Genomic DNA, 13,301 nt, shown 5'->3' with positions numbered 1-13,301 from the left:
CATTCTCTGATTTCAGTTTAGTAAACATCTCCTCACCCCCCCACCCTCTCCCCAGCCCCTCCCCCACTCACACACACACAACAACAACAACAACAACAACAAACCAATACACACTCTGGAACGAATTCACAGAAAGCTCTTGGCGAGTGACACACGGTGTCTTCAACAATGAGCCAGCCAGCAAGCCATGCCCCCTCGCACAGCGTTGGTCACACACAGTACACACGTGACTTACTCTCTTTCTCACACACACTGATCAGTGACTGACGAAGCTACTTACCACAGCTAACACATTCAAAACACACACAATGCAGTCATATTCATTGTTACAACAAACAGAAAGCAAATAATAAACTGACTAACCTCGTAAACACCCACCTGCATCTTGAATCAGCTGAGCTTGTCTTCAGTGTCGTCAAGCAACTCCACCTCCCACCCCCCTCCATGTCAAAATCAGCGTCTTCGGCATCAACTTCACGCAGTTCTATCTCATTCAGTCCACAATCTTCATCTCTACTGTTTGCATCGCGAAAGATTTCTTTCAATATTAGTGCAAGTGTTGGGGTTTGTCTGCGTTCAGCCATGGCTTTGCAAACGCAACTTGAGCTTCGTACGAACTTGCAAAACTTTCGCCATAAATATGACAATCCGATGAATAATTTTAGCTTATGGAACTCAGGAGATAAAGAGCTCTCAGGGGAGCGGATTTAATGGTTAGCAGACTGCATTTTCTGTAATGCGGGACTTGAAATATAGAACGTTGTAACATGACGTACGGCGCACGTCAATACAGCACTGGTGAGCGACATTTCATGACGTACGCCGTAGGTCAACAGCGCAGTCAAGAGGTTAAATATGTGTCAACTTTGACCTTCAAACACTGCTGTGTATCAGAACACAAATCAGCACAGAGAGAGGAAGTATACAGAGCACGGATATAACTAACACAAAATAATAATACACCACTAGCCTGCTGGAAGGAAATCATTAAGGGGATAACACAAATGACCTGCTGGTTCTGCCATCCACAATCAGGACCTTGGAATTTAACAGAGAATAGCAGCCTGAAAATATACCGTGGCTGCAGCTCAAGGGAAGTAACCACAATGTAACCAACACCTTGAACACTGTTGTGTGCATGTCACGGCAAAAACATTCAAGAGGTTCACGTGATGACTGTAAACGAAATGAAAAACCTGAGCCCTCAAACTTAATCAACAACTTTCATTTAATGGCTTTTCAGAAGTGTAGAAGTCCTTGAGAACACATCTTCCAACCATAGGTGAACACCAACCTCAAAGTCGGAGTCGTTGAACTCGTAAGCGATGTTCCAGCCCAGCATGAGGAACTTTCTCCTCTCCAGCAGCACCGAGTGGAAGAAGCACAGACAGAAGAGCAGTCGTCTGTATTTGTCATGAGCTTTGCAGTGATCAAACTGGGCATCTGTTATCTTGCTGTACAGTCTTGTCAGGTTGGCTTTCAGACCCTGGGCAACAACAAAAAAACATGTCAAGGTAATATCCAATGGAAGTTAAAAACTACCGCCGTCAACATCCTTCACACCTTTAAAAAAAATAATAATAATAATCACCTCATCTCAATCTTTTTCAAACAAACTGAAAATCATGACCAAGTTAAAGCTCAAGAATGACAGAAACAGAAATATCCCCCCAAAAAACTTGAGGGCAAAACTCAACAGATTTTAGATCCTGAGGCAGGAAGTTGGTCTTGAGCTGTTTGAAGACTGTTGCTGGCACACCCCAGTGCTTCACACATTCCATCAACTGCATGCTGACACCAGTCTCAGCAATACCACCTACACAGTTTTTTCTAATGAGTGTCAGCCACACTGATATCTGAGAACATGAATTCACTGAACAACTGGCCATAACAGTGTCATCCCCTAACTGGTCACTTGCACATTTTTGAGGTCTGAACTAAAAAATGTATCCAGTCTCACACACAAATCTGGCTGTCACACTGTACAGTACAGTACATGCACATACACATATGGTATGGTAACAAAGCCATGCTGTACATTTCCTCCATGCCAGCACCCTTTCTACTTCCTCCACCTTCCCATGCTCACAGCACAAGGCCTTGTGTAGAAGCTGCAATGACTCACTTTGGGAGGTTCCGTGGTGATCTTGATGCCTTGCTGCAGAATGGAGATGGGAAACTCAGGATGGGGGGAGGAGCTGAGCCACAGACGGAACTCTGGGTGGGTATCAGAGGTCTGCAGGTGCTCCACCAGTTTGTCCAGCTGGGGCATCCAGCTCAGCGACAGGTGGCAGTTGGCCAGGAACACCCAGCTACCCTGTCACCAGTAATGTCAAAGCAGTCCACACACCAGAAAAGAAAGTTGCAAATTTCACAAAAAAGAAACAAATTTGCATCCAGAGATGCCAACCCCTGCCAAGTGTTCGTAGGAACAATCAGGAAATTTATCTATGAGGCATACAAACACTTGGGCCTATCTGCAACATGGTGTAACTGCTATGATTAAGATTATGGTCCACTCAATGCTGTTTCAATGGTAAACACGCATGCGATTAGCTGAGCATCATCACGTGAGACCAAGGTTGGTAGTGACTGCCGTGGCCTTATGATTCATAGGTCTAGAGCGTCTGGGTACTGTTATGACAGGTAAGCATGTGACCATGCTATGTATTCAAAAATGAACTCATCAAAACAATTTGACGTTGGTGGAATGACGGAACAAACTGCGATCAGAACAAAATATGGTGAAACTGTAACAGTTGGTCTACACTGACCTCTTTGTCAATGCGTAAACTCATGGACTTTGCTGTGAAACTTTTCTTTTACACCAGGGAGTGAAAGTGTTGACCTTGCATTAGAGTTTTAACAATCTTTGGGCAGATTTCTCAGCTGAGGCAGAGTGTTTGATGAGATCCCCCTCTATAGGTCAGTTATCTGAGCAACTGCCTTCTTGTTTGCTGCAGGTATTACTTGAAGAGAGATTCATCAACACCAAGTTCCTTGATAATAAGCTTCCTGACTGCTGCCTCAGCCTCAGAATTTTGTTCACCCCAAATCAATACTTCTTTGCTTCGCACTCTTCTTCAACAGCGACAGGACTGCATTAAAACTATCTCATTTTCCACACAGATTGCTTGCTTTTATTGTACTGGTGCTATGATTTCACTGAAAACTGGCAGGCAAAATTCTGTGTCTATGGGTGGTCTGCTCTTTTTCCTTCTTCCTTCATTTCTATATTTTTCAGGTCGATGGAATTTCACCTGCAATGTGCATACCACTGTGCAGTGATATCTAATTTTTGTACGACATTAGGATTGAACACTAACATAAAAAACAAACAAACAAACAAACAAAAAACCCCAAGTCATTAACTTTCTACTTGTCCTGTACTTTTCTACTTATCACTGCCATTTTTCCCCTCTGGCCTGTTCCCCTGCAGTGAAATACAGGTTGCAGCTCGGCTGTGGATTTTCTCTTCTGTTTCATGTCAACCTCTGGTCAGGGATTTTCCATGACAATAACTGCATATGAAATATAACAAGGTCTGTATGCAAAGAATGCCTGGTCTTGATGTGAACAGTTTTGGTAAGCAGAAATTCTTGTGTCACTGTTCCTAGCCAACAAAACAGAAGTAGGTACAAAGCACAAAAGAATGATGGTTTTGCAGACAAGATGACAGCGAAGATTTTCTTGTAGATGAAACCGCTCTCCATCAGTTTGAGACACAATATACCAAACATGTCTAAATACATGCATACAAGCATCTAAATTTCAAAACATATTATAAACTAATAATATATACAGGTAACTTCTGTTTAGTTATGGTTTTTACTGTGGACTAGGATACTGGGTTTAAAAAATGCATTACGTTTTAAATAAAACACATCCTGAATCATTTCAAACTGAAAGCTGTGCCACACTAAATTCTTGGTCACATCAATTCAGCACTGTACTGTAACAACCCCATTCAGGATTCCATTACTTAGAGGACTGCATAAACTGAGGCATGCTCAGAGCATTGTAACTGAATACTGGGTCACAAAATCACGGGAACACAATCACAAGCTAGATGTTGGTGATTTCACACATTTCACTCTGATCTCATGTAAGGTGGTTCACACATGAAGCTTCTTTCACTTCATCCACCTCACAAAGCACATTTTCATGCGTAGTGACACGCACAGATAGACACAAACACATGCACAGCTACACACACAAACACATATACAGTCACACAAACACATACACAGTCATACACACACCAGACACACACATGCATAGTGATGATGGATGGAGTCTCCCGTCAGACCGACGGATGAGTAGGCAGGCAGGCTTAGCTGTAGGTGTGTGTCCTCATATGGGAGAAGAGGCTGATTCTGGATGCACAGCACTTCCCACAGGTGCTGCAAGGGAAAACGTCTCCAGAAGTTGAGCTCTGCTTCCTTCGCTCATGCTTCTCCTTAATGGCCAGCGTTCTCTTGTTTTCAAAAGTCTTTATGCCACTAGAGCACAGCATCCTCCAGCGAGAGCGGTCAAGGGCATCAGTTTTCCCAGGAAGCGATGTCTATGTCACAGGCTTTGAGGTTTGTCTTCAAGATGTCCTTGAAGCGCTTGCAGGGTCTTGCAAGTTAGCGGTGGCCTTCCTTCAGCTGGCCATACAAAAGCATCTTCAGGATCCTGCTGTCTGTCATGCGGACAACGTGTCCTGTCCAGCGTAGCTGGCACTGGATCAGCAGGCTTTCGATGCTGGGCAGGCCACTCCTCTCTATGACCTGGAGGTTGGAGACCCTATCTTGCCACTTTATGCCGAGGATCTTTCGTAGGCATCTCTGGTGAAACTGCTCAAGTTGTTGAATTTAACGGCAATACGTCGTCCATGTTTCACAGCAGTACAACAAGGTGGTCAGCACAATAACTCTGTAGGTTTTGATTTTGGTGCTGAGCCTGATGCCTTTGTTGTTCCACAGCCTGTTGTTGAGTCTGCCAAAGGTGGAGCTGGCCTTGGTGATGCACAGCGTCACTTCTGCATCAAGGGCTCCCACTGCTGCAAAGGGTGCTACCCAGGTAGCAAAACTTGTCGACTGACTTGATCTCTGTGTCATCGATCTTGATTGCAGGTGGGGGTGGAGGCACTGGCATTCTGTGAGCTAGGTGGTTGGTACATGGACTCAGTCTTGCTGAGGCTGATGGTGAGTCCAAAGCGCCTGCAGGAGGTTGAGAACCTGTCCATAATGAACTGAATGTCCTCATGTCCTCACACATACACAGTCACACACATGCATAGTGACACATACACCCACACTCACACACACTAGACAACACAGTCACATACACACACACACACATAAAACTGACTTCCTTCGATCCCTCCAAGAGGTATCTGGTAGCGATGGGTGCCTGACCCTGACCCAGAGAGAGGGCGCGGAAACGGTGACCATAGCCGCGCGACTCTGCTAACTGCAGCAGGCTGCCAGTGGGATCCTGTCACACACAGTTTGTGTCCTCCTCTGACACTTCATCTGCAAATCCTTGTTGCAGGTTGTTGTTGTTGGTGGCGGTGGTGGTGGTGATGTTTTTTCCAGAACGGTATGCAGGCGACTGTATACAGTGTGTGTGTGTGCGTATTTGTGTGTGTGTGTGCGTATTTGTGTGTGTGTTGAGTGCACATGTGTGTGCCTCTGTGTGTGTGCGTGAGTGAGTGTGTGTGTGTGTGTGTGTGTGTGTGTGTGTGTGTGTGTGTGTGTGTGTGTGTGTGTGTGTGTGTGTGTGTGTGTGTGTGTGTGTGCTCATGAGTACATGCATGCATGCATGTAAAAACTCAATCCAGCCCATCAGCAGACTGTGCACTGACCCTTCACTTCATATCTCCCCCCCCCCCCTCCCCCAAACATAAAACAAGTAGGCAGAGAACTTCTTCTTCTTCTTCGTTCATAGTGTGCAACTCCCACATTCACTTGAATGTACACAAGTGGGCTTTCTCGTGTATGACTGTTTTTACCCTGCCATGTGGGCAGCCATACTCCGTTTTCAGGGGATGTGCATGGTAGGTTTGTTCTTGTTTCCATAACCCACCCAACGCTGACATGGATTACAGGATCTTTCAACGTGCATATTTGATCTTCTGCTTGTGGGTACACACGAAGGGGGTTCAGGCACTAGCAGGTCTGCACATATGTTGACCTAGGAGATCAGAAAAATCTCTACCCTGTACGTTGTCACCTAGATTCAAACCCAGGACCTTCAGACTGAAAGTCCAATGCTTTAACCATCTGGCAATTGCATCCGTCAGGCAGAGAACGCAACAGGCTACTAGCAGCAGAGAAGTGCCCCCCCTACTCCCCCCCCCCCCCCCCCAAACCCTCCCAGCTGCCCGGCAGCACAGTACATACCACCCCCGGGGAGAGGACGAAGATGAGGGGGGTGCGGCAGGTGGAGTCCTCCACCACCTGGTCCATGTTGAGCACGGGGGGCTCCACAAAGGTGGACCCCAGGTTGTTGGTGATGAAGGACGTCACGCAGAATGACACACGGTCTGGCCGCAGGGAGCGCACGAGCAGCATGCGCTGCAGCTCATTGCACGAGTTCTCCCACACGTCTGCACAGTCCACCGTGACCCGTATGTGCTAGTGCTGCTGCTTCATTTTGTGTGGGTTTCTTTTTTTGGGGGGGGGGTGGGGGGTGGGGGTGGGGAGTTGAGTGATTTTTGGTTTTGCAAGATATCAAACTTTGCCAGATGGTTTTTGTCAAGGCAGTTTTCGTTATGGTAGTTGTTGTGTGTGTGTGTTTGAATGTGTGCGGATGTGTGTGTGTGTGTATGTGTATGCGCATGTGTGCGTCCTTGTGTGTTTAAGTAGCTGGATAAAAAAAAACAACTTTTCAACACAGAAAACAGGTGAATCCAAAGAAAGATCTCAAATTAAGAAATCCTACCAAGGGCAGTGAGGAAACACGGACAGCAAACTGTGAATCAACCTCTGTCCTTTTGCTTGGTAAACATGATCATCTCATATGTCTCCCCCCCCCTTTTTGAACCCCCAAGTTAAGGCGGTACAGTGTCCATTCCAGCACTCCCAAAACAAAACCACATCTTGAAGCACAGGCCGGACATTTTCCACCCATTACGTTTACACCCAGCATGAGCGACATCACACAAAGGACAAGTGACGGACAAGAGGAGACCAGACCTGGCAAGATGGAAGTCTCTGGGTTGGCGGAGATGTACCACTGCTGCCAGTCGCGAGGGTACTGCTCGAAAGAGGTGACTATGTCGTGGAAGTTGGTCAGCTTGTCCAGCTCTGTGATGTTGTCCCAGGAGATGTCCGACAGCCATCCAATGCACGGGTTGTCCATCTGGGTGCCTCTGTCCATCACCTGACAACAGGGGGAAGGTGCCCCCCCAACAGTTCAGATGCTTATCTGCCAACACAGTGATTGTGGCTTCAAATCTTAGTCTCACCCTTTCTCCCTGGCTTGAGTACCTGGTCAGTGTCTTACATCAATGACGAAAATATTACCCTCTCAGTTGCAAAATACGTCTCAGAGGCAGTAGATACACGGAAAAAGAAAATAAATGATCAAAATGCCCGTTAATTCAAAATATATACAAACATTAATGGTTTCCAAAATGATTTCTTTGAGGGTCAAAATAGAAGCAGATAGAATTAGTATTTGGATGGTCAATCTGATGATGATGATGTTGTTGTTATTTTTTTGTGTGCAATTTGTTGGCTGTTGATATAACCTTTGTAACACTAGGTGCGTTAGTTTTTGTTTTTGTTTTGTTTTGTTTTACTTTTTCAAATGATTGGATAAAACGATACTGTAACTTCCCCTGTACCCCCCTGTCACATGGGCTGTTAAGCTAATGACAGTAAAGAGTCAAAGTGTCAAAAGTGTCAAGTGTCCCTGGCTTGAGTGGAAAATCAAACTGAGCATCTAGTCATGTGGAAGAAATGATAAACCCAGGCCCCTTGAGCAGCAGGCGCTAGGCGCACTGAAAAAGAACCCAAGGCAACCCTAAGTGTTGTCCTCTGGCAAAGTTCTGTGGATGAAATCCACTCTGATAGGTACACAAATATATATGAATGCACTCTAGGCCTAAGTGTGTTGAGTTATGCTGCTGGTCAGGCATCTACCTAGCAGAGGTGGTGTAGCATGTATGGATTTGTCCAAGCACAATGATGCCTCCCTGAGAAACTGAAACTAACTGAAACTGACAACAGTATACTGGTTTGGTCGCTCTTAGTTAACACCCACCTTTCACAAAGGTTTACAAGTTTCAATTTCAAGAAGGCGTCAAACATGCAGACGGATCCATATACACTACACCACATCTATCTAAACTTTGTTTTTTTAAAGATGCCTGATGCAAATGCCTGACCTATGCTCTGACCCGTCATTTACAATACTTGGCATCCAAAACTACTGTCAACTGATGGGTCAAAGTTATGATAAGTCAGAGAGAAAGGATTAAATTTCCTTACTCTGTCAAAGGCAAGAAAACAAAAAGAAATCAGCTAATCTCCAGGAGGGTGTGTCTGCTTTATGCTCACCCATAACCAACCCTGTCCCTGAGAACAGATTTGGGTGGGGATGGAGCTGACAGCTGTAGATAAAGAGTTGTCACAGACTGTGGCATGGAGCTGACAGCTGTAGATAAAGAGTTGTCACAGACTGTGGCATGGAGCTGACAGCTGTAGATAAAGAGTTGTAACAGACTGTGTCACACACCACTTCATTTATCATCATCATCATCATCTATGTATCTTTATACACACAACGCCACCAACTTTTAAGCTGTTTCAAAAACTCACATGCAAGTCCATTGTCAATTTATTTGACAACATTTTATTATCATTTGTGTATCTTAATGCAACCCTCCACCTTTCAAAACGTTTATAGAATAAACTGACCCAACAATGTCAATGAATGTGGCCCCGAAGTTCACCAATGTGAATATACAGGTTTCACATGGTCAGTACCTTGTGCCTCAGGAAGTGATCTTCATTCCCACATGAGGGCCCACACCAGCAGATGACCTGCCTGCCTGCTCATCCGTCAGACATGACGGGAGAATCCAAAGACAGACATATGGTCAATTTACGTGATTCAAAAAAAAAAAAAAAAAATTGGGAGTGAGAATATAGACAAACATACCTAAACTGTTTCTGTGGACAGAAGTTTGCATGCACGCTGTGTGAGATGTTCATGGGTTATCTTCAGGAAGTCCCTATGGGAGAGCAGTGGTGAGGAATCTGTGTCCCAACTTACCACACCTCCTCGGATCAGGAAATTGTATTCATCCTTGTTGAGCTTGCCAGCATACTCCAGGATTTTGGCGCACATTTGGAAGGAGAACAGCAGCTTGTGCTTCTCAAACAGTGCACGGCAGGTGTATCTGGGCAATGAAAAATGCATAAAAGAAGTTGAGCCAAAACTACCTTTTTTCTGATGCATTAATGACTGAATGAATGAATGAATGATACAGATACTTATACAGCACCTATCCTCGATTGGAGACCAAGTCTAAGCACTTTACAAACTCAGGGTCTTTTGCACAACAGGTTGTCTACCTGGGTGGAGCTGACTTACGGCTGCCACTGGGCGCTCATCATTAGTTTCCTGTCATTCAATCAGATTTCAGGCACGCACACATACACACTCAGACAGACATTAACATTTTATGTGTATGACTGTTTTGTTTATTTACCCCGCCATACTCCATTTTTGGGGGTATGCATGGTGGGTATGTTCTTGCTTCCATAACCCACCAAATGTTGACATGGATTACAGGATCTTTAACATGCGTATTTAATGTTCTGCGTGTGTATACACACGAAGGGGGTTCAGGCATTAGCAGGTCTGCACATATGTTGACCTGGGAGATCGGAAAAATCTCCACCCTTTACCCACCAGGCACTGTTACCAAGATTTGAACCCAGGACCCTCAGATTGACAGTCCAACACTTTAACCACTCAGCTACTGTGCCTGTCCAACAACCGATCTTCCTCTTCCCTCCAGCTTCTTGACAATGCTGTTATCAGATTCCTGATTCCTTGAAAGCAGAAAAAAAGAGGGAATCCTGAAAGCTTTCAAAGACTTTAAAGACTACCCTGCATTTTTCTTTCTGGTGATCTATCCAAACTGTTTGTCTGTTTTCTTTCGCCTGAGGTTTCTTTCAGATCAAGACATGTCCTTTCACAGTACCTTCTCTCTTTCACTTCACCATCAGAACTGTCTGAACAGACTGGGGTCAAACTGACAGATGGTGAGGATCACTACAACAGACTCTACTGGAGATGAAGCTTCTTTTTTTCCCCCTGGTGTTTGGCAGTGTCAAGAGACACAATCCTACTTTGTTCTGCAAGTTCTAGCGCATCCACATCATTACAACCCAGTCAAACTCAAGACGAGCTAAACTTGTGAACACAATAAGATATCACACCTGTGTTGAGTACATCATCTTTGCAGCCTCCATGACCAAGTGAATAGTCATGGACTGAAGACTGGGAAGACATAGGTTCAAGATTCAGGAAACATGGATTCTTTCAGCCTGAGGCGAACTTCTACACTGAAATGAGTGTTTCACAGGCTCAGATGGGAAGACTGTGACCACACAGTCAAAACTTAGAGATATAAATTCCAGTATATCAAACTTTTAACCCGTTCCTGTCTTTTACATAGTTTATTGCTTGGGTACTTCATAACAAAAGTAGCTATCACATGCTGAGTAATACCCACAGAAACCAACTTGAACGCTCAAGTGTATTGTAATTCAGTATCCTCTATAATATTAGTATGCAATAAACACAACAAAGGTGCACGTAGTGTGGACATCTAGAATTTTCTTCTTCTTTTCTTAGAGCAAGAATGAGAAAGTCACAATGTCCTAAAACCGCAACTTTTAATGAAATGTGATTTCTTCTGAGTCAGTGACGATCTGGAAACTCCACCAGAAAGTAAAAATAAATGACTCAACTTTCTGACGGGCGCAATAGCCGAGTGGTTAAAGCGTTGGACTGTCAATCTGAGGGTCCCGGGTTCGAATCACGGTGATGGCACCTGGTGGGTAAAGGGTGGAGATTTTTACGATCTCCCAGGTCAACATATGTGCAGACCTGCTAGTGCCTGAACCCCCTTCGTGTGTATATGCAAGCAGAAGATCAAATACGCACATTAAAGATCCTGTAATCCATGTCAGCGTTCGGTGGGTTATGGAAACAAGAACATACCCAGCATGCACACCCCCGAAAACGGAGTATGGCTGCCTACATGGCGGGGTAAAAACGGTCACACACATAAAAGCCCACTCGTGTGCATACGAGTGAACGCAGAAGAAGCAGAAGAAGAAGACTCAACTTTCTGATTCAGAGGTGAATGAAGCAACATTTTTGTAATCCAGAAATCCAGTATAATTCACAAGACTTGCACCCCTGTAATTGGAATGTGTGGAAAAGAAACGATAATTTTTCCCTATTCTTATGCCAAAAGTATTTATTTCCAAAGAGAACAAATTTATTAAAGTTTACCACAAACCCAGATACATACATTCAAAGACAGGGACTACCACAACAGGACTATTACCACAGACTCACTGACTGGACCTGCATGGGAGGAAAAGCAAAGCATGAAGAAAGAGAAGGAAGCCCAGCCAGAAAATCAGAGGTCCGTGAAAAATGCATTACCGATACACAGCGTAGGTGTGGTAGTCGTTGAGGTTGACGATGCGCTCCTCCAGCTTGTTGGTGCGCTGGCTCTTCTCGATGGACATGATGAACAGCTCGATGTAGGCGTCCAGAGAGAACTGGTACATGGGGTCGATGCGACCCATGTCGTTCAGCACAAAGAACAGGATGGAGGCGCGCAGGGCACAGGGGCGGTAACCCTGGGGCAGGCAGCAACAGAAACAAGCAGGGCAGTGTCAGGACTACTGTTGGCACAGAGAGAAAGACACGACTCTCAAAATGCCAGTCCTCTTTGAAAACATGTGAAAAGGAGAAGACATGCTTGATTTATTGGCAATGGTCAAAACTTTCATATCTCGCAGTCTTCACTTGTTCTCATGGCAAAATACTGCACACATGCACATGTACATGTACACACTGAACCCCCCTCAACCTCAACCCCCACACAAGTACATGCACAGACACTCACACACACACACACACACACACACTATAACCACTTAAATTTTAATTTTCACAATGTCCATTATCAAACTGGCATGATTCAGAGACAAAAAAGGAAGACCTGACTATGGAAAAGAAAGGGCCACATAAAAAAGGACAAGAGGGGCCGTGAGATGGTAAGACAAAGGTTTAAGTTTCAGAAAGCCTTTCTGAATTCCAGTCACTGAAAGCCATGCCTGGAATGGGCTGCATAAGCCATGTTAGCAGCCCTAAGTTTGCTGAGCATGAAGAATTTTCCTAAGGCTATAGTAAAATTGAAAACTTTGGTAAGTTCCTGACGCAAATAAATGCAGCATTAGTAAGCTCAGCTCTAAACTGTATGGTTGTACAAGACCTGTGTACAGAAAAAGAAGACTGACCTCTCTGGCAGCATCAATCTTGACCTCTGTGGTCTCTGAGGTGGCCAGCTGTTCGGCCACCTCCTGGGATGTGGCTTTGGACGTCTCCAGAGTGAGTAGCAAGGTCTCATCTTCCAGCAAGGAGCCTTTGGTTTCATTCAGCAACCTTAAGAAGAGTGGGGTTGAGAAAAACAACAAACCAAAAACAAAAAAAAAAGACAATACATACGATTAATTTTTCCAAACAGTAAGCAAGAAAAAGCATACCATGACTAAACAGTTGCATGGATACATCTGTATGCATGGGTGTGCACACACACACACACACACACATGAACACACACACACACACTCTACACTTCCCCCTCATTTCATTATCTCCCTGAAAGAAACGACGATGAATGTTACACTGTAATCAATAATACTGTACAAGGGACGGACCGGAGGATTTCATTCTCCAAGTCGAGCAGTTTCTTTTTGCCGGCGGCGATGCCTCTGACCAGGTTGTCCTTCGTGTCCTCCAATTCAGGTTTCTCCTTGCGCACCACGATGGCCAGCAGCTGGGACTCCAGACCTGCACACCACACCACACAATGGAGGGGGCTGGGGCCCAGGGGGGCTTTGTGGTAACACATCTGCCTAGGAAGCCAGAGATTTTACATTCAACAACTGCATTAGCTTTTCCAGTTGGGAAGACAACATCTATACGTGTTTGAGTTAAAACAGACAAGAGCTTCTGCCACAACAAAATGCAGATTATTTGATGAACAGTAA

General features: G+C 44.9%; 1 protein-coding gene across 1 annotated transcript in view; it reads right to left on the bottom strand.

Annotated features, from left to right (window-relative positions):
- LOC143289344 (dynein axonemal heavy chain 2-like) overlaps positions 1-13,301 on the bottom strand; it is a 152,572-nt gene that overhangs the window by 20,152 nt on the left and 119,119 nt on the right. The window contains exons 65-73 of the mRNA XM_076598345.1: positions 12,969-13,101; positions 12,549-12,693; positions 11,686-11,885; positions 9,271-9,397; positions 7,185-7,371; positions 6,390-6,595; positions 5,356-5,481; positions 2,126-2,317; positions 1,295-1,486 (exon numbers count right to left, since the gene is read on the bottom strand). Of these exons, the coding sequence (XP_076454460.1) occupies positions 1,295-1,486; positions 2,126-2,317; positions 5,356-5,481; positions 6,390-6,595; positions 7,185-7,371; positions 9,271-9,397; positions 11,686-11,885; positions 12,549-12,693; positions 12,969-13,101 (1,508 nt within the window). The remainder of the gene's footprint in view (positions 1-1,294; positions 1,487-2,125; positions 2,318-5,355; positions 5,482-6,389; positions 6,596-7,184; positions 7,372-9,270; positions 9,398-11,685; positions 11,886-12,548; positions 12,694-12,968; positions 13,102-13,301) is intronic.

The sequence above is a fragment of the Babylonia areolata genome, chromosome 13, assembly GCF_041734735.1.
Source record: "Babylonia areolata isolate BAREFJ2019XMU chromosome 13, ASM4173473v1, whole genome shotgun sequence".
Taxonomy (NCBI): Eukaryota; Metazoa; Mollusca; class Gastropoda; order Neogastropoda; family Buccinidae; genus Babylonia; species Babylonia areolata.
Note: the sequence above shows the minus strand (reverse complement) of the source record. Positions and strands in the feature narration are given on the sequence as shown.